Source organism: Pygoscelis adeliae, unplaced genomic scaffold (assembly GCF_000699105.1).
Source record: "Pygoscelis adeliae isolate BGI_AS28 unplaced genomic scaffold, ASM69910v1 Scaffold404, whole genome shotgun sequence".
Taxonomy (NCBI): Eukaryota; Metazoa; Chordata; class Aves; order Sphenisciformes; family Spheniscidae; genus Pygoscelis; species Pygoscelis adeliae.
This window is the reverse complement of record NW_008824598.1, coordinates 111,660-133,213: the sequence shown is the minus strand read 5'-3', so window position 1 is coordinate 133,213 and position 21,554 is coordinate 111,660. Positions and strand designations below refer to the sequence as shown.

The following is a 21,554-nucleotide window of genomic DNA, read 5'->3' as shown; positions in this document are numbered from 1 at the left end:
GTGCGCCCGGTTCTCTGATACAGCGCCCCATCAGCCAGTCTAGCCCGTGACCGTCAAGGGTCACTGCTCTGCTCTTCCCCTGCCTCTTGGTGTAGCCAGGCTGGTCGTGACAGGCTGTTTATAGAGCCCAGCGTTTCTCTGCTGCAGCGTTTTATTTGATTAAACCAGAAATATCTGATAGAGGGGCCACTCCTTTCTGGGGTGAGATGCCGTGTGAATGTGGATCAATACCTCACCAAAATACCCCTCTATTTTCCACAGTACGTTGGGCAGAAGGTGGTGTCCTATTGATGCCTCTTGGCCGCAGCCTGGTAGCTGTGCCACCCCGCACCGACCAAGGAGACCCCCTGCCCTCACCCCGTAAGGGTGGGCACGCACGGCCGGCACCTTCCACCACCATCATTGCCGTATCCCTGCCGCCTTCTCTGCATTTCGGGAACCGCCGGCATGCCTGTGCCGCTGGTGAGCTGGTACCTGGTGAAGGATATAGTTAACAGCTAGCGTGCTGCAGTGGTTGTTCGGGGCTGTGCCAGCCCCCACCCGTGCGGTTACCAGCACAGCTCAGTAAATCCAGCTGAGTTCCTGGGCTTTACTTGGTGTGTCTCCTCTGACAGCACGCCATACAGCGATGCCCTTTTCGTGCGCTCCTCTGCTTCTGTGTGAGCCTTAGCTTAGTCTGCAATGAGCAGGGTTTCATCTCTGTATCCTGGAGCGTGGGAGGGGGCAGGGGCTGGATCGTAGCGCAGGGCCCTGCGGGGGCGAGAGCAGACTTCTGAGCACCAATCTCTCCTGCCTGAGCTCAAAGGCTCTGCTCCGTTACCTTGGTGCTGGTTCGTGACCTCTCTCTTTCGCAGGTCGTAATCCCAACGCAGGGCTCTGCCTGGGAGTGTGTGAGGAGGTGTGGGTGTGCGCTGCCTGGCCCTACCACTCAGGATCTCTGCCTGCCTGTGTCCCAGCTGCGAGCACCCTCAGGAGCGGGTGCTGCGCGCAGGCAGGAATCCCCTGCCAGCGCTGCCGAGTGACCGGTCTCCCTAAACTGCATAGGGAGAATGGCGAGGCATGTGCATTATCCTGAATTGCTGTGAGCAGGCCATCCCTTGAATCCGAGGGGGGAGACTGTAGGGGGAGATTGGCAAACCTGGCTTCTGCCCCCGCGCAACCCATGCTCCTTTTAACTGCAGCATGCTTTTTTGTCCATCCTCTTCAAACAAAGCAATGCCATTTTAGTTAACCCGAGGAGTGTGCGGATTCCTTCTAATCACGTGGCTTATCCAGGGTACTGATTTCTATTTTTTTAAGTTTATGACTCTAGTGCAGGGGATCTCCAATGCTGGGTGTTCTACAAACCCCGAATGCGAGGCAGCCCCTGTGCTGAAGACCCTGCCCCCTGACCAGCTCAGCTGAGCAAGAGAGAAGGAGGTGATTTACGAGCAGCATCAACAATGTCATAAAGTGCAAGTGGCAAGTTAATGCTGCTTTTTTATTCCAGCCCTTTTGACAGGCCTCTGTTAACAGAGGGTTGGGGAGTAGAAACAAAGGAAGGAGCACAGCAACTAAAAGCCGGTTGTCACAGTGCTGCTGCATTAGTGTGAAAATGCTGTGTTTTATCAGAAAAGCCAGCGGCCTTTCCATAACAAATGGCATCGCACAGCGAGTAGCAGCTCCAGCCTGTGGGTTACTGTGGACGATGTCAACAGGCTCTCTGGGAGAGGGCAGAGATGCTGAGCCATTCAGTGGGATTCAGCGCTCTGTACTGCGATCTTCCCTGGGAAGATCAGACTGAGAAAGGTGGAAACCCATGTGGGTGAAAGCCTGGCAGGCGGGGGAGCGTGAGAGAAGGCAACGTGAAGGGGTGCGCCTCGTGGAGGGGTGGCTTTGGAGGGGACGGTGGTGGATGTGGAGGGACAAGAAGTGGGGGATTGGGGAGTGCGCCAGGGCAGGTGTTTGGAGGCTGTAGCAGGAGCTGTGTTGAATTTTGGGGTGGGAGCTCATGTGGGAGCGGCATGAGGGCAGGCAGGCTGTGCGGAGGGCAGGGGTCTCCGGCACTCAGAGCGGCACGGACACTCCTCTTGGGACAGCAGCCCTGGAGACTTCTGCGCTGCCTCCCTTTCACAGAGGAAGTGTGCAGCTTGCTATAATTTTCTCTTGTTTTCTCAGAAAACAAGATGCATTCCCTGAAGTAACTTGCCTTTCCTTCCAGTGCTCCTTTAAAGGTGTTCAAATGAGCTTTGCTCCATTTCCTTACTTAGATTTGTAGTTAGAGGTGATGAAACGCTCCCTAGGCCGTATGGGGCTGCTTGCAGGCTTCATCCCAAAGTTGGGTTCTGAGTGTTGGTTTTGTCCTTGACCTGATACTTTAATGAATTTGGTAGAGGTATTTTAACATACCTGGTTTAATTTTTAAAGTTTTCCCCAGTTGCTTTCCTCCCTATCTCTCTTTCTTGGGAAAACAAACCAACAAAAAAAACCCTCCTGAATTTTTCTTTTTCAAAGCTGAGTATTGCAGAGGGGGCCTCTCATCCCCACCTTGTTTGGAGGTTTGTTGTTTTTTGTTTTTTTGTTTTTTTTTTTTTTTTCCCCCAGTCTGCAGTTGCTGTTAATTCACATTTGGTTTAGTAATTAATCAGGATCTAAATAATACATAGCATGTTACCAGAAAACTGCATGCCAGTGCTATGGAGGCAGGCACTTTCAGCCCCGGCGGGGAGGGCTTGCCTTCTGCTGCTCTGCAGCCCCCTAAGGCCAATTAAGGTGCATCCTTGATGAGATTCCAGCCGCTCCTTGGCTGGATAAATGGTTGCTCTGATGCAGGGAGGGGGTCAAAGCAAGCGAAGATGAAGGGAGTTTTAGTGTTCAAACAGCTGCAATGAGCACTGGAGTCCAAGCACTCCCCTCCTCTCCTGCTCCTCCCCTGCGTGTGCGGGCTGAGGCTGCCAGAGGTAGTACTGAATGGATGGTGCAGGCACCCGCGGCAGCTTACGGAGACCTGTGGGTCTGCTGGATCCAGAGCGAAGACTCAGTAGCATGTCCTTTGCCTTCAGCCTTAGTCCTGTCGGGGTCTTTTCTTCTGAAGGCATGTCAGCTGTTGACAAACAAAGCCTTGAAGAATGTCCCAAGCGTGGAAACCTGCTTTACCTTCCCGTGCCCCTTCGCCACAGCGAAGCCTGGGGATTGACCTCTTTGGTATTTCTTGCTTCAAGGCTGGTGTTTATTTCAGCTGCAGTAACGAGTGCTAAACTGTCTGGCAGGAGAAATAAATGTTGCTATGACAGTTTGGGTGGAGATTTGGAACAGGCACTTCAAGTTGCAAAACCAGGTATAAAAAACATCAAGAAAAAAGCAAGCAAAAATGCAAACACAGAGCCAGTGGACTCTGAAGGCCACCAGGTTTTGACTAGGTCTGTAACATTCACAGCCATGTATTTGCTCCATAGCAGGGCAGTTTTTTTGGAAAGAATTGAGCTTGGGATAAACTGGGATTTCCAGTGGATTCTAGAAAGCTCCCGGCAGCAGGCTGAACGTTCAGGGCTGCTGCATGGTTCTGAAGCTCTGCCCCCAGTCTTCTTGTAGTGACAGCTGGACTTCAGTGCTTGTAACAGTGACTTTCTTTTCCAACCGTAAACTTTGAATAGGCAGACTCAGTTTGAAGCACGGCTTCAAATATGTTTCCTTTGGAGGAAGAAGGGAAGAGTGAGATGGTGCTGAGATGGGGTTCTGGCTCTGGGAGCTGTTTGTTGGCCGTTTGTCTCATGTGGTGCCTGCTCTGTGGGTTTCATGTACTGCAGTCCCTCCTGCCGTAAGCTCTGGTGCAAAAGAACCACAGCTGAAGCAGTGCAACAACGTGCGGGATGTTGTGTTTCTCAGGTGCTGGAGCAAGATGTGGTTCTCCAGTCTATTGACCGTGCCATTGAGGCTGTGCACAACGCGGCAATGAAGAATGGTGGAAAGTACAACCTGGAGCAGAGGGATGTCCTCCAGTAAGTACGACGGGCATCTGGGAGAGATGGCAGATGGAGGGTGGTCAGCGTGTGATGCTTGTGTCTTTTCTATTCTTGGGGGTCAAGTTGGATGTCGCTGGTTTGAGTCCCTGTGCTGCAAAGTGCTGATGCACTTGGAGACTTTCCCAGCGTTTGAGCTGGTAGCCGATGCTGCTGCTCCTCCTGTCAACTGCGTCCACCAAAGTGGTGCTTTGGTCTCCCCCCTCTACCCCTGTGCATGTAAAGAAGAGAAAACTCTCAGCTGCACTGTAGGCTTGGAGAAAAAATCCAAAGCCTTTCAGATGCATTTTCTCCTCTCTACCAGCCAGGAATTTTAGAGGCTGTAGGCATGTGGCACAAGGTCCTTAATATGTTCTCAAATAATTGCTTGTGAGGAGAATTTTTGTTTGACACCTCAAACTCTGCACTGAGGCACACTGGTTTAATCTCAGTTGAACAGCAATTCTAAAGTGCAGGCAATTTCTGAAGCTTGCAATGCAATATGTGACACTCCCCTGAGGAAGAGGCATTTTTCTCCAGTGAACTGATGAATAAATCATGGGCTCTTGCAAAGCCTCTTCCTTCCTCCCCCAGAAGTGCTTCCTTAGTTGTTAATGAAACTGGAGTTGGTGTTCAGAGTAATGTAACCCATTCTGGTATATATAGCCCAAATGCAATAAATCATTTTAAAATATCATTTAAACATTGCAGCACGGTCGCTCCCTTCCTTTAGCTTTGTTGTTCCTGATAATGTCATTCCGTTTCAGAAAACTGATCCATCACCGGAAGGAGACTGTGTCCCGCAAAGGTCACTCTCCCACCCCACAGGGGATGGTTATGACGCAGTCCTCCAGTGATCACCATCTGGATGTGGCACGGCAGCCCAACGGGGTGTGCCGGACAGGATACGAGCGACATCACAGTCTTCCAAACACGGAGTTCGAGGAGGAGGATGAAGGTCTCTATCAGGTAACAGTGGCTGGACACTTTCTAGGTTCCTCCTTTGGTGGTATGACATCGCCTGTCCTGTTTAATAAAATGCCTTTGCAGCTGAAGTCACAAATCAAGTGTTTGTGCTGCTTACCTGGGATTACTGCAATGTAAATTGATTCTGTCTCTATGTAAGAAGTCTGGAACAGTCCCTCTGCCATTTACACTTGTGATGCTTCTTGGGATCCTTGAGGGTCCATGGTTTTATGGTGGCATGCGAGATCCACTCTATATTGTGTGACTGTCTCTTGACAACTTTCTAAAAGAGTTGCAAGCTACCCAGAGAGTACTTTGAAAAACAGTTTTGACATGAGCAGCAGAACTCCCTCCGTGCTTTGTTTCCCCCCTTGTTAAATCTGCACAAGATCTTTGGTCCTTAAGCATTTTATCTGCTGTGGCTGCCTATTTTTGCTACTCAAAACATAAAAAAACCAAAGATCCTGCTTTGTCTGAATGTTGCATGTCATGATGAATTAAAGGTGAATTGCAGGAAATATGATTTAGAGCAGGTTTTTTTTTATCTTGGCGGCACACAGTTCCAAGGTTACTGTGCGGCGCCAGCGAGGCTTCAGTGAAGTAGCCCAGGATGGATGCAGCAGTTGTTGGGGATGAATGATGTGGCCAATAACGCCGTGTAGGTATAGCTGGATGTTAGGGCTAAAGGCGCCAAGCAAGGATGAGTGCGGAGATTTTTTTTTTGCTCCTACAGATGAACGTGTGCACTGTAGTTTTTCTTTGTCTATCTGGGGTAAGTGTTTGGAGGCAGTGTTTATAAGGTGCTGACACATTGTCACTCCTAGCAGATGAGGCTTGTTTTACACTTGAAGAACTGCGAGTCTGCAGAGATGAAAGGTAGCTCTGGCTCATGAAGAACACAGCAATCCCTACGAATCCCATTTTTCTCCTTGGTATTCATTTTCTTTTCTGGGCAGCCCAACCAGCTCCATTCTCGAGCCTGTGCATTATGGGCTGAGCGAACGGAGCACCTTACGGCCCATTCTCCATGCCGATTCCCTGTCTTTATCTGGTCTGTGGTTTGGTCGCTTGCCAAAAAGGAGCAAGACAGATTACTTGGCTGACAAAGAACTGTTTCTGTCTGGGTGGCACTGAGGATGCAGTCGAAGGGCTTCCAGCTTTGCCCTGTGCTGAAAGGGCTCCTTGAGATTTTAACAGCTCAGTTGAGGGATTTCCTGTGTGCTTTGAAAATACAAACTGGAGGAAGCAGTGGTTATGCAGCTGCCTAAGAGCGGACCTACTGAAATCTAAACTTTCTCACTAACTTCGGAGAAGTGGAGGTCTTGGGATATGCTTTTCACTGCTTGGGATTTTTGGGTGCGTTCAATGTTTGTATCTGAAAACTTAAGCAAAATTTGAGGTGCAGATTTTCTGTCAGTGACTTTGCTCCCAGGGCTGAACTGGCTGAAGTATTTGGTGACGGCACCTGTGCTGAGCCTCTCTTCAGCTCCTCCGTAGTTAGCACAATGTGGGAAGCTGGGGCAGTTACATACCAGCTGCCGAGGGAGGAGGTTGGGATCTCAGTATTTTAGTCCGTCTGCTGCATTTGTGCATGCTCAGGGGGTTTGTGGTGCTTGTCCAGAAGCCTTTGCTGCAGACCAGTGTGTCTGGCTTGGCAGAGTTTGCCTAGAGGAGGTGGTGGGCGGGGGATTGTTGGTTTGGTTTTTTGTTGGTTTTTTTTGTTTGTTTAACGGTTCCTACTATAATGGCATTATTCCCAGGAGTTGGAGGAGTTGTGGTGGTCTCTGCCTGCCCGACTGGGAAGGAGATGGGAGTGTTGTGGTTGAGTCAGCTTGTCTCAAGCAGCACAGGGAGCAGAGCCTCTGCTAGCAGTCCCTGCAAAATGGAAAAGGAGAAGTTCACAGCCCCCTTGTAGAGGTCTGGGGAAAGGGAGGCTTTCAACATGTGTGTAGGCGCTTCTTTCTGGACCCTTGATAAGGTCCCTCCTCTCCTCCCCTCTGGACAGGAGGGATCTGAGCTGCAGGGACTCCTGCATGGTCACCTTCCCCACGGCAGCTGGACAGAGGATATTTTCTCCTCTTTCCTTCCCTTTCTTTGAGGGGCTTAGTGTTGTACATCCTCCTCTTGGCCCCACGCAGCGGCTGAGACGTGGGGCGGAGGGAGGGGATGGCCGTCGGTTACCCCTCACGACTCCTAACCATGCGGCAGCTCACAGCTTGGGCAGGCATCAGCATGGGGAAATTCATGTGATGCTTCACGTTCTCATCGCAGCCGCTTGGACTGTGGTGTGTGGCCATCTAAATGAGGCTGGCAGGGTTCTGAGCTAACATTAGCTGTACATCTATTAAATTAAGCACAAGTCTGTAATAGCTGTGCTTAAACTTGCATGGTAAATTTGGAAGGGCTAATGAAGCCATGGAAATACTCCAGAATGACCCAACCCTAGCTATCTCCAAATAATGTCATGCGGCTGCTCTAAGCTCTGAGCCTGCCTGTCTGCTAAATCCTGCTGCTTTGGTAATCGTGGCTGTGCCGTGCCAAGCAGCTCCGACTCGTGCTGTTAGCTCCATCGCTCTGCAGAGAGGGCTCTGCTTTTAGCACAGCTGAGCTTTCCGGATTTGGGACCAGCCTTCTAACCACGCAATGCAGAGACCCCTCCTGATCTGTTTGGCCTCTCTCAGCTGTGCAGTCTCTTTTTGGACCCACACAGATAATTTTTGAAGCTGCATGCAAGTATCATATAGCGTTTTACCCAGAGAACAATGTGGGATGGATTGACAAGAGCAGAAGAGCTCAGGCTGGGAGTCTGCAGCAGTATCTCGTACTAATCCACCAGCTAAAGGCGCTCGTAAAGAAGCAACTTGTTATGTGACTTAGTAAAAGATTGGATATATTAGGTGTTGGGTGGGAGAAAGGGACCAAGAGATCCCTTTTTGAAAGTCTTTGTAAGCTGTGCAAACTGCCGTGTCTTCACTTGTCTGGTGGGCTCCAGACATGGGCTCTGAGCACCGTGTTGTCAGCTTTTGGTATCGAGTCTTGAAAATTTAAGGTGGCTCCTGAAGGTGTCTTATTTCCAGGGATATCTTTGCTCCCATTTCAGAGGAGGTTTCTGCCCTTCCTGGATCCAGGGAAAAAAAGTACATTTTTCATTCTCCTTGTTCTGAGCTAGTTAAAATAGAGACCTTTCAGGGCCTGTCTCAGTTTTTTGCTGCGGGGCCAGGCATTGCTCTGTGCCCTGTGTGGCGTTATAGGGCTCTTCAGCACTGACAGGTCACAGAAAAACTTCTTTTCCAGGGCTAAACAAACTGGAAAATTGGCACAGTGTGACGGCCTGAATGTCGCTATAGATTCCAGCTGTCTTCAGCCTGGGCTACCTGAGACATTCAGGCCATCACCTCCTTTCCTTTCCCATGCTGCCCTGGGCAGTTTTGCCGCAGGCAGCGATTGCAGTATCCCATAAAAACAGAGGCATGTTGCAGGCAGCAGGCTCTGAATCGCAGAAGTCCTAAGAGACCCTGAACTGAGTCTCTTGGCCCTGAGCTGCTGGGATGTGAGGATTAGAGTATTGATGCAACGTGCTCCCACCTAGCTTGACCACTGTCTTCAGCGGCGTCTCACTGATCAGAGGTTAACCCTGAGGTGACACCTCACCGGAGTAATTCTGGGTGAAAGCAATGACGGTGGTCATGGTGTTTGGATCTGACAGGAAAAGATGAGTGTAGGAATCTGGGTCTGGGGCTCATACGCTGCTGGCTCAGCATTCCTAGCAGAGGAGACGTACAGGAGAAACCCCAGATGTGGAGAGTTAATGCAATTCCTTGGCAAAAGCTTTTCCCAGCGGGTCTTGCTATAGGTAGCGTAGGATTGCACAGAGGGTCTAGCCCTATTTTCTCCCTGCGTGAGCAGAAATAGCTCTGAAAGCATAGAAAAGGCATTTACATGTCTTCAGTCCTTGGCTTTGTCTTTCTGCAAGGGTATTTGTAGCTGATGTAATGGATCTCTCCAGAAGAGTGTCTAAATACACGCTCTGTTTGCAGCCTCTGTGGAGCTATTGAGAGTAATGTGGAGTCACGGTGAGTGTGTGGGATCGCATTTGGAATAAAGGAGGAGTAAATGCTTGACAGGTCTACACGACATGTGTGCTCTGTGCTGCTGAACACAGCAATTAAACAAGGGCTGCTTTGCCTGTCACAGGGAGGGGATGAAGCCGGCTTGAGTCCTGCTTTGTTCTTCTAGGAAGCCGCCTATTAATATCTGTCCTCCTGAGAAAACTTCCGCGAATGATGAGAGAGATATAAGGACAAATCTACACACGCACGCGAGAAAGGTTTCATAACAGAATGTCTTTATTGTCAACCTCCTTTGATTGCTCTGAAATCTTTCCTTATAGATCCCACCACAGCCCCGGCGTGCTGCTCCTATCACCCCCCCACCTCCAGAGAAACGCAAGAATGCGCAGATCACTGCTCCCGTTAAAAGTAAGGACAAACCGCTTTCCAGATCTCGGGCGCAAAACGGACACTGGGCGATATAACAATCACGGTGCCTGGACACTTTCACTTCATGCTTAGGAGGGCGTCCTTATATCTTAAATTCCTATATTTTTTAATATATATAAAAATCGATATATATATATAAAACCTATAGGAGTTTAGGGGAGAGAGAGAGAGATATATATTTATATCTCCTAAATTCCTATAGGTTTTAATGCTAATGATCATGAGCTGATGGCCGGTGCTCCTTTATGCCCTCTGTGATCCAGGAGGGCCTGAGCAGCCTGGCGCCTGCGGATGGGTGCCAGGTACAGCATCCTCCTGGTCCTCCAGTGCTGGTAGCCCTGGGAAACACGGTGCTTTCCAAGGAGCAAATTCTCTGCCTGTTCACGTGGCTAATCTGGCCAGCACACAAGCCTGGTGATTTAAGATCCGTGTGGGTGTTTTACTCCCACAGACACCATGGCCATCTCCCAGCAAGGCAGAGGTTTTCCCTGGCAGTGCAGAGTGCGGTCGTTCACCAGGGGGAGCTCACTGGTAGCGCTTTTAGGACAGGCCCAAGTCCGCTTTTGGCTCCCAGTCTGTTGGGCGCTTTCTTTGTACAGTGCTCGGATGGGATTTCCATAAAATCGGCAGCTGGTGTCTGTAAGGAACAAATAATACCGGGGCACAGCCCTGATTATGCTGCCCACAGGCAGGGGAGCTGCTGCTTGTGAGCACTTCAGAGCAGAGCAGGACCACGGGGCTAAGGCAGGAGCTTCTCCGTCTTCAGTGCAGCTGGGCTGGCAGAGGCAGTGGTCATCCTGCTGACTTGCTGTCAGCTTGCCCAAGTGCTCTCCTGTGCTGTGACGGTCACGCCATTAGCGACACGCAGCCCATCTCAAGCACACTCATGTCCCCTTGTGAGGAGCAGGGCAGCACTGTTGACTTGCAGGTAGTTAATTGAAGCTTGGGGCTGGCACCAGCTTACTTAATGGTGCTTAATGGTATTCAGCCATTTTTCACTGTGGTAGTGGGAATTCACAAAGGTCAGTTTCCTGCGACTCATTATCTTGATTTAATGAAGCATGGTGGGAGCTAGATTCGTGAATGCTCCTCGGAGGAGGAAGAGGAGGGAAAAAAGAGGGATGCTGAACCCCTGTGGGAGGGAAAGGCCCCGTTTTTCTGCCTAGCTTGTGCTTGCCTTGGGGTGGAGTGGTGGGTGGAGTAGTGGAGGGCTAACAGGACCAACGGAGCAGGGAGGGTTGGAGTTGCTTGCAGAGGTGCAGCAAAGGCATTTCACGTGTCTGTCCCACTGGTCCTTCCTTTGGTGTGTGGGGAAACTGCCTTCCCTGAGAGCTGGGCTCCCCATGGGGTGCACTTTTTCTCTTCCAACACCAACATCAGCTGCTTTTGTGAAGTTCCAGGTGAAGGTAGCCCAGTGTTTGCCCAAGTAACTGTTTTCATAGTCAGGGAAGGACTTGAATACATTTCTGCCCCCTAGAAACGAATGGATAAGGTTTACCAAAAATATATATTAGACCAGGTTAAAGGAGAGAAAAATCTTAACATCTCTTTGCTTGTAGTGGATTTTTTCCCTTGGAAGGTGGGACAGCTACCACTGCTAGAGCTAGTCAAAACTATCGGCAGGGGGAGAAATACAGTAGAGCAGATAAGGTGGAGGCTTGTGAAAGCGGTGTGTGCTAGCAGGGCTTCAGGGCTCATGATCAAATGTTGGAGAGTGCTGAAAGGGAGAGACTAGAGGTGTTGTCAGCCAAATGTTTCCTTCACCATCAGTGCTGACTGTGATGTGCAAGTCAGTGAGGTTTGTGCAAGAGGGAGGCGCGGGCTGGAGTGTGGGGCTGGAGTGTGAAGCCTTTGGTGTCTTACAATTCTCAGGCACCATCATTCAAAAGTGAGAGCTTACATCCTGAACGCAGAAAAAGGCCCTCGTTAAGCCAGGGGGAAAAGACTTTTCTGTCCCTTAGTCCTGTCCCTCCCTCCCTTCCCCTTAGTAAAACACTAAGCCCTTTGAAGGGTATTCATGTCAATAGAGTAGTTTTCCCCTTTCTAAAGAGGTGATTGTGCAGGAATTCTCCAGAGAGTAATGGTACAAGAGAACTGGTACAATTTTGCTTTGGGATAAGTGAGGCAGGAAGTTAAACTGCTCTGGTAGCATGCACAATGAGCCTTTTAATGGACTGTGCTGTAGCAATTTGGTTTTTTTTCTTTTTTCCTTTGATGCTGTTGCTAAGGCATTTTTAATTGTTCCCTTTCAGGCGCTGTTGAAATTATCCCTGGGTCAGCTTCTAGTGCCTCCTCTATAAGCACGACATCCCTGGATACCTTGTACACTGCTTCTTCTGTGTCAGAGGCTGCTCTCCCAACGGCCACCTCCAGTCCTGCCAACACCCCACCCCCTGTCCCAAGCCGGAGCGTCCACACCACAATAACGCGCAATTTGGACGCAGGTTCTGTGGCCCACTCCCGCTACGGGACTTCCCCAAAGGATGGCGCCAGCAAATCTCCCCAGACCAAGAGGGCTGCCCCGGCACCGCCAGCTGAAGGGGGGACCCAGAGGTCCCACACTGTGGATGGGGAGAAGACTTCTCAGGTGAAGAAAGCTGCCCCGCCCCCCCCTGCAAGCCTGGATGCCTTCAACTCCCTCTGCCTGGAGGATAAGAAGGCGGCTGCGGTGGAGCCAGTGCCCCCAGAACCCAGTGGTCTGGCGGTGTCTGTGCCCAAGACGATAGGTGCCGAACTGATTGAGCTGGTGCGCAGGAACACCCACCTCAGCTACGAGCTGTCCCGCGTGGCCATTGGTGTGGTCATTGGCCACATCCAGACCTCTGTCCCAGCAACCAGCAGCATCATGGAGCAGATTCTCATCTCCGTGGTGGAGAGTAAGGTAACACGCGCGGGGTTGGGCCGGGGGGCTGCTGCAAACATGGGGCAGACGGTGTTATGAGCTCAGTGAGCTCTCATAATGTTTGAAATGAGAAGTGCAGTGAGATCCCACAGGAAAGGGGAGAGGTGCTAGATGGGGTAAATGTCTAGCCAAGGGAGCCAGGGGTTTAAACCAGGTCTGAGTACTGGTAGCAGGAAAGTGGAAAACAGGTGAGTTTATTCCCCAAATGAGCTGTAGATGTACGGCATAACCTTGAGTTTGGAGCTGGGGGTGAGAGCTGAAACCAACTGAGGAGGGCCCTTGGTGCCGGGAAGCACTGCTAGGCTGTGGTGGAGGGGTGGGTGTCTAAGATGAGACTGCGGTTTGGGGAGAGGGTGATGAGGTGGACGGCAGTGAATTGAACCACATGAGCACGTCAAGTGGGAGGTGACAACCTTCCAGGTCCCAGGGACAGCGCTGGTGACAAAGCAGCGGCGGGAATGGATGCAGCAGGACTTGAGGTGCACTGAGAAAGCTCTGACGTGAGTTGTTGACCACTGATTGTGAAGGCTCATGGAGAACCATTGTGACACTGTAGAACTGGAGAAAGAAATGAATAGTGACTTTTTAAAGAGGTATTTTCTGTTATGAATGTGACAAATAGAAGCTGAGGAAAATGGAGCCTTCACAGTAAGTGCTTCTTTATGGAAACCTTTTATAAAATAATGCATTGTATAGACTTGTTTTCTTCTATGGTGCTGCACGTCCTCTGTGTAGATTCAGCATGCCTATGCATACTATAAATCTGCATGGATTCTTGTCTCTTGACAATGGAGCACCCAAAACTTCTATATGTCTGGCCTGGTCTTTCATCAAAGCGATGAAAACTAGTCTTCCGTGATGTGAACCTCTCTATTATTCCATAACACACGTCTCAGTCCTGCTTTTTTTAAGAAACCATGGAAGAGTAGTTTTTCATCCACTGGAGTAAGAGCATTATCTTGAGCTTGTTCTAAATAAACCTTACACCAAAACGACCATATATTCCTCTTTCCTCTGCTGCAGACACACAAGGAGGGAAATAAAAGGATGCTTCTTGCAGCAGTCATTGAAATGGCGAAGTGCACCTGGGCAGCCCTCCATGTTAGTTGGAGGGATAATAAATTTCAGCTCCCACTTGCTAAATACAGCCCCAAGGATTACGTTTCATATAAACATCTAAGATTGCAGTGCCATTGCTAATGGCAAGATTATAATGAACTGTTCAGAGGCATTTGAATATGGAAAACTAATGGCATTCAAATTTTAGATCAAATCGTAATTTGGTTAACTGTCTGCGCTGAATAGAGACTCCTATAAGCAATCATAAAGTCTCAGTTTGTGGCCATAACCCAACGGTTAATTGCTTCCTACTTCAATAACAATACCGTGTCAATGTGCGATCTAGATTCAGCAAAAAAATTTAGCTGTTTCAGGCAAATGTTCTGGCTGTGACTTGCACGCTAAGAAGTTCATTTTTCTGTTATTTGGACCTTAGACGAGATTTGAATATTATTTTTATCTTTTAATACCTGTTCTCGGGATACAATAAGCTTAATTCCACAGAAGTCGCTTAATGCCAGGTTTCTGCAGAGGGGATTTGAAAACCTCAACTTCATGGCCATTGTTGCAGACCAGCCTGAAAAAGATGGGAAGAAATTCTGGTGCTGGTGCAGGGGCGAGTATGGATCTACCCATAACTGATACAGTATCTGTCATCTATGACATCTGCGGGACTTAAAAATGCCCAGACTGTATGGAGACACAGAAGAAGGTCCCGTCTCATCTTGTAACACCTCATCATACCTATCGTGAGCAGTACTGCTTTCAGAAGGAGAGCCTGGGTGGGCTTGCACAGTGCTCAGGTGGAAATGTGGTCGTAGTGTGCGTTTTTCCTGAATGTCCCGTGCAGAAGATGAAGCTCTGCTGATACATAGGTGCCTGGCCCCAGATGAGGTTGTTCCTGGTGTAGAAGACCAGCTCTAACAGTTAAAAGGGCAGTCACGTGCAGTTGTAGGGTGGCTGTACTGCGGTAGCTTCACTAGCGTAGTTTAATGGTGCAAATTATTATCGTTGACTTTGTGTTGTTCATTATACCAAATAGTTCCGCGATCTCGGGCTTTTGTGTAGAATTGTTGCTGAATTGTCAGTTCTAGGTCCAGGGCTTTTTTTTTCTTTAATTTGTAACTTCTGAAATCCCTCTACACCCCAATCCATGCAAATACATGGCCAGTTCTTTTGCATATTTTTCAAGGTTTTTCTTCCACCCCCTAAACCAGAGCGAGAGATCAGCTTTGATTTAAAGCTTTGGTCTGCTCATAGTAGGTATCATACCTGCTTCAACCTTTTGTGTTACATTCTTTAATTAGTAATATCCTTCCTATTCCTCTTCCAGTCTTAATTTGAAGTCAGATCATCGGTTTACAAAAATCAATTCCAGAATCCATTACCTCGCTCCTATCCCCAGTGCCTTCTGAAGGTTGAATTGCGGTGGCACTTCCCTCTTATTTACCTTGCTGTTCCTACAGCGTGGAGTCTGCCCAGGCACGTGTTTTCAAGAGAACAAAAGACTCTTCTGCTGGGACAGTATCATGCTCCTGCTTTTAGAGAGGTAACATAAGGCTATGCTGGGGGAACAGCAAAGACAAGGAGGGTGTGGAGGTGCTCACTCCTTAGGAAGGGTGCTTCAGAGGTACCATACTACTTGGGGAAGCCTGATCTGCAGGAGCAAACGTGCTGAGTTGGCTTTCCCGTGTCAGGATTTGGCCTGGCCTTGGAAATGGCCCCTCTTCTTCTCCTTGAGCAAGTTCCTGATGAGTGGCATGGTGACTGGGCGAGATGCGCAGAGGGAAATGAAACCTCTTTTCAGAGGCATTGCTACAGTGACTGTCTAAACTGGAGCTGGCTTTCATGGGAACTTGTTTGAAATTTGGACGTAGCTAAAGATAATGTAGATGCTGCCTGATTTTCAAGCATCTAGAGAATCACTCGGATTAGTATGTGTTGGTGATATGTGATTGCCTTCAGCTCTGCTGAATTATACCCCCCCCACCCCAGGAGGGGGTGGTACTGTAGACGTCTTGTCTAGGGAGATCGATTTGAGGATTTATTAAACTGAGTGAGGCAAGCAAAATTGCCTAATACACAAGCGAGCTACACCTTGAGAGGGAGTGCTTAGAAATCACTTATCTACTTTTTATTAAATTAGCATTGCTGTGTTGCACTTGTGACTCAGACCCATCTCTGGTTGCCTTAAATTTAAGCTTGAAAACTGCTGACAAAGGTGTGTAATTCAGTTTAGTCTTTATAGATCAGTCCAGGCTGCTGGGTGGGGTTGAACAGTTCTTGGATGTGTCAGAGATGGAGGACCAAGTTAGGAAGTTGGTGTGGGAGGTGATTTATTTCTGGAGGGGGTTTCCCTTGTAGTGCTGGGCTGTGACCAGCTCCCAGCTGCCTGTCACCAGTGCCTGGTGGCCACCTGTTGTCCCCAACGAGCCCTGACAAAACCTCATGGCTAATGTGGCCAAGCTCCCTCTGCTTCCCCTGAATCCACATGGGCTGCCTCTTACGTGCAGTTCCCGTTCATTCATTGATTCGGCTTTGCTTAAAGGAGAATTGCTTTTGACAAGACACAAATGCCGCTCTGGGGCTTGGCTTTTCCCTGTGGGAGCTTTGTCCCTCTGCTCGCCTGGGACAATGTGAAGGTCAGCAGAGTGAGTGCTTTCAAGGCTGACTCCTTTGGCTGAGCTGTCAGCGTGCCTATGTAGGGCTCCTCCTTAGTGAAATACTGTAAAAAAAGTGAATCTGAAGGGTGGGAGGAATGCATTAATGCTTCGGCAAGTCCTTTGCTCACTAATTGCTAGAAGAGCCTTTATGAAGGTCTGTGCCAGAGTCTTCACATGCAGTCATCTCACTTCAGCTGTAGATGGGCCACACTCTAGAGACAGCTGCTGCTGAGTACATCTGCAGAGCAAATGTGCACTGGGCTGCAGATGGCCGGGACACCTGAAAAGCGAAGGCTTCAGAGACCTGCCTGAAGCGTAGCTAGCATGGTGGTTGAAAGCCAAGTGCCTCTCTCTCCCCGTGACAGCCCGCACATCTGTGCACAGCAGGCATTGCCTCCCTGTGGAGCTGGCCTGCCCCGCAACAGGGCTCTGTCCCTGGGGTGCCCAGCTGGGAGCAGACTTGCTGCTGCCGAAAGAGTGCATGTGAAAGGCCTGCCCTGGAGAGCTTGGCTCAGCTGAAGTCAGGCATCTCTCTTGCACCATGTTTCATCGGTTTAGCGGCTACCGAGGAGGCTGGCAGTCTGCGTGTGTCGAGAGCAGTGTTAGCCGCCTGGTTTTTATAGATGGTGCTGTAGTGGGAACAGTTTGCTGCCCAGAGGAGGGGGGAATTTGCAGAGCAGTCTCCCTGAAATGTGTGTAAAAAGCTGCTATATGGTTTACCCGAGGCAGATCTGGGCTCATCTGGAGGGAAACTGCTGGTAGGTGTGTGTACCCATGGCACTGGTGATCCACCACGCTTGCTGACATGGAGGTGGGGAGGGAGGCATGGGAGGGGGCGAGGAAAAAATGGGAGGAAGAGCTCAGCAGGACGGCATTCGGGTTTTCATGGCAGACATGACCACCTCTGAGCAGTGTGGGTACAGTGAGGTTCCTAAAATGGTTTTGGGCTGCTCAGGAGGAACAAAATTCCTGCAGCAGTTTGTTCTGCTGGGCTGGGAGGAGGGAACTATTTGAAACAGCAAGATAATGCAAAATGGCATTGTTAGAAATACCGAAACCTCCTCCTGCTTATGAGCTCTCCGGCAGATTCCTGGAAACGACCATATGATGAGGCTGCAGGTTGAAGTAGCTGCCAAGATGTTTAATAAGCAGAGACCTGATCCCGGTGGTGGGAGGGCTGAGAATGGTCCTGAGAGTGCATTGAGACGGTGCGTGGAGTAGTTACACCGGTCAGATTGAAGAGCTTAGTGGATTGATCTCATTCAAGTCCATTAGGAGCTTGATGCTTGGTGGAGTTGTGAGGGCTGCAGATGAAGGATTGGAGGAAACAGATTAGTGATAAGAGGCTGAATAGAGTGGTCATTAAAATGAGTACTCATTAAAATGCTCATCCAAAAAGATGTCCCAGCAGTGGACTGAGTAACGACCAGCCCTGCACTGCTCTGGCGAGGAGGATGTGAGTAAGGTACTCACATAAATGGAGAACCTTCTTCCAAGCAGCGGGGATGCATGAGGACAGGCAGGTGACACTGCAGTGTTGTAGGTCCTCCTAAAGAGAGGAGGAGATGGCAAGACCAAGCGAGTCTCTTAACTAACGTATTTGCATTCAGTGGGAGATTCTCTTGCATTTGTGCTCAGCTCCTGAAGCTGCCGTCCTCTCTCACAGCTGTTTTCCTGGTTTTCTGCTAGGCCAACCACAGCTTCCCAAAATGTTAAGAGCATACAGGGGCTTGTGTTAAACCAGCACGCTCCTTCCTTCGTTACCTGCCTGACAAAAATCATGTAATGAGCAGCAACAACAAGAATATTTTTTTATTAGATAATTGAAGTCCTAATTAGTTCACACCCCAAATATCCCGAAGCAAATTACTAACAATTCTGCCTCTAATAAAGCAGACGAGACATTACTGTTAAACCTGGAGTGGTTTTCCCAGAAAGGGCTGGAAGGTTGAAGGCGTCCGGGAAGGGTGCCGCTCCTGCACTTGGCAGTCTCGCGTGGCGCCAGCCGCTCGTGTCGTGGGTGTGTGACTGTGTGGGCATTGCCACTGACACAAAACGTGGGCTCGTGTCTCCGTACAAAATAGTTCTGCTCTGCTTGTAATGTGAAGGTCTGCTTTAAAGGCTTGCTGCCCCCAGCCGCACAGCTGGCCTCTTGGAAGGAGCTGTGCCAGGATAGGGCTGTGTCTTCTCCAGGTTTCCAGGAGAAGACACTGTGCAGTAGCAGGGTGTCCTGGCTGGTAGCAGTAAAGGCCTTTTCACACTGAATGATCGTGACTTGTCACTGCATGCTGCAAGAAAGCTTCATCCAAAAATTGTTAAGGGCTTTGTCTCAGTGAGTGGGTTTTCCCTGTTGTTTTAATTTCTCAGCTCCGTTCTCTTCCACCTTGCTGATGTCCTGCTGCTTGTTGTCACTGCTGCCAAACCCTTGTGTATATAATTTAAGTTCTTTTGCAAATTAGTCCTTACCTCTCTTAATGGTGTCTGGGCTCATCACCCATAATCAGCCCGGTTCCATGTGCTGGTCCCCCCTCTTGCCCTGCTTTCAGGAAACCGGGTAGTCCATATGATGTACTTAGGTCCTAGAGGGTTATCCTAAATCGCAGACCACAGCAGCTATTGGGGCAGGTTAACTGCTGCCTGACTACTCCCCTCTCTTTCTCAAAGGAGAGGAAAAGTGTAGGAAAGACACCTGAAGAGTGAAGCCTTCGTGGCAAGGGTTATGTGTGAGGTGGGAGTGGTGGGGATGCAGATGACAGCAATTTGAGAAAGGAGTATGCGCAGTAGGATTTGCTAAGTTAGTCTGCATCGCACAGATGCAGATTTGCTAAGTTAGTCTGCACAGCACACAGAGCTGCTGTGAACGGTGGTTGAGCTCTGCTATTTGGAAGAAAGCAGAACGAGAGCAGTCCAAGATGAATTGGTTTCCATCCTCGCTGCAGAAGATGGCAGATCTAGTATTGAGCAGTTGGAATGAGTAGTACCATGCAAGCGTTTGCTCCCAAGTCAAAGATTAAAGGAAGATCTGTCCCTTTCAGGTTGGAGGGAGGGGGCAGTGAAGGGAACTTCTCCTTCCTGGAGACAGTTGTGCAGCGTGCTGGTTTTGTGTCCTGGGACACATCTGTTTTACTGGGGGTGAGCCTGGAGCTGTGCTCAGCTGCTGCCTGGCAGCGGTCCTGGCCCGTGCCAGGCTGGTTTGGCTTTCCCCATTCTCAGGATGATTTTCAGAGTCTACAGTGTGTCCTCTGAAGGGCTCCTGAACACCTGCCTGATGCCCACACCCAGAAGGAAACCAGTGTTTTACTTGTTTTGTGGGAAGGTAATAGGGTACCTTTGTGTTCACTGAGGTTGGGTTGCCCCATGCTCTTGGTGCACTGGACTTCTTCTGTGAAAGATGTGGTGTGTTTGGCTGCCCTGTGGGAGGAGCGAATGAGGGTTTAGCTGGCACTGAGCGTAGTACTGTGGCCAACCATTTTGGGTTTTCCTTCAAGTGTGTTGAAATGTCCAGAGGGCTGTGGTCATCTGAGTTGGCTTCTTGCCTTAAGTTCCTCTCTTATAGGAAATGGGCATTCCCCTTACGGCGGAGTTCACCCTCCCCAGGGCAGGGAGGCAGCCAGTGGTGTTCTGCAAACACCCTCTGGTTTGCTGCGAAGGCAAGTGGGGAAGTTTGTGGTGTGCATGTGTGCTAAGAGGTTGCAATTATGTGATCTAGGAGAGACTCAGGTACAAATTCCCACAGCTTCGGGAATGTTGGTTTGCCAGGATCAGCCTTAGGTTACTAAAAGCAGTAAGAAAAAAGGGGTGTAGCTTTGTTTGAGTGAGGTTTCTTGGATTCTTCAACATCCTCAGAAGACAGCTAATGCTCCAGCAGGATGGTGGCAGCTTGGTTTTAAAGACTTTCTGGCCATGCACCAGTTCTGGCACATATTTTGATTCATTCACTGCATTAGCTGTGCAAGAAGAGGAGGCGGGCAGAGGCCCCAAAAGTATGAGAGCTGAAATAACACGTGTCTTAAACTTGCTGTCTTTTTGCTGCCAGCTCTTGACTGAATGAGGTCAACTGCCAGTCCCGAGACAAAGATTAGAGGAAACGGGCACCCAAACAACAGCTAGCTGTGAGGACCTCACTAACCAGTGGTTTTGCTATCGTGCAGAATCTGAGTGCAGGGCTGCCCTCAGGACAGATCTGCCACGACGAGCAGCGGCTGGAGGTGATCTTTGCAGATCTGGCCAGGCACAAGGATGATGCTCAGCAGCGCAGCTGGGCACTCTACGAGGATGAGAACGTCATCTGCTGCTACCTGGAGGAGCTGCTTCGCATCCTGGTGAGTAAATTTCTCTCTTTATAGGCAGAGCAGACAGTCCCAGTGAAGTCCCTTCTTTCTGACCTCCTTCGTCCCTGTGTTGCCATCAGATCTGCTATTTTGGAGAGCATAGGTTTCTTGTGCATCCCTTGCCGTCGATGTGAAGGCTTGCCCTCCTGTGTGAGGTTCTGCAGTGCTCTTGAACTGCCTTCCACTCCACCTTACAAAGCTGTTCTGAAAAGAGGTATAGAACTGTTCTTCACGGTACCTGTGGTATTTACCTATCACAGGAGAATATAAACCCTTTCCTCCAAAACTAAAAACTGTCGTCCCGCAGCAGACCTAGAAGTTTGCTGTGAGTGTTGTTGCACTTCTAGGCCCATATAAAATGTCTTCCATTTAAAACGTCTCTGTGGCTGGGAAGTACCTGTGGGATGAGGCCCATTAAATGCGAAGAAAACTCTTTGGTTGTCTTGAAAGTGAGCTTCAAAGCTATTTTTGTGAGCAAGTATAAAGTATCTCACCACATCTGTGCATATAGGAGAGGTACATCCCCATAGTGAGCAGCGGTGGGACTGTCCCAATGCTGTCACTAGCACATACAATCTCATACGTGTACTGGGAGTGTGATGGTATGGGAGTTGCCACTCAGCACAGTGACATGGTCTGTATTAGGAGTGCTGGTGTGGGGTTTGCTTTGACACCCGTTTCATATTCCTCTCCAGCTCTGACATAAGCAGAACAGATATTTTTTTGCGTAATAAATGCCAGTGTCTTTGTCACTCAACATATGGCCTGCTGCCTTGCTGTGGGCCTGCAGAGCAAGGCAGAGTGGGATTTTGTGCAAGCTTTTCCTCACAGTTTAGGGGTGGGAGATGTACGATACTTCTCAGGGTGGAAACGGCGCTGGAGCTACCGTGTGCAACTGCATTATGCACTCATCAAGCTGCTGCTCAGGTCATGGGTTTTTTAGATGTTTTCAGCCCAAGACATGCTGTATGACAGAGACATTTCTCAAGAATTCACTCTGATGCCGAATCTGCAGGGTAGCGGTTCTTGAGCTGTCTTTGTGCTCTGCCTTCAGTTTCTTTGTGAGATGGTTGGGTTGGGGCTACTGAGATCTGAAAGCAGCTGGCCTCCCTCAAGGTCCCTGCAGCAGGCACCTTGCTGCTTTGATGTGCCACTGG

At 49.5% G+C, this 21,554-nt stretch overlaps 1 protein-coding gene across 1 annotated transcript in view; it reads left to right on the top strand.

Moving 5' to 3' along the window:
* The first annotated feature begins 447 nt into the window (after positions 1-447).
* NCKIPSD (NCK interacting protein with SH3 domain) overlaps positions 448-21,554 on the top strand; it is a 36,615-nt gene continuing 15,508 nt past the window's right edge. Inside the window, exons 1-6 of the mRNA XM_009322328.1 lie at positions 448-462; positions 3,865-3,977; positions 4,745-4,946; positions 9,334-9,421; positions 11,695-12,323; positions 20,218-20,388. Of these exons, the coding sequence (XP_009320603.1) occupies positions 448-462; positions 3,865-3,977; positions 4,745-4,946; positions 9,334-9,421; positions 11,695-12,323; positions 20,218-20,388 (1,218 nt within the window). The remainder of the gene's footprint in view (positions 463-3,864; positions 3,978-4,744; positions 4,947-9,333; positions 9,422-11,694; positions 12,324-20,217; positions 20,389-21,554) is intronic.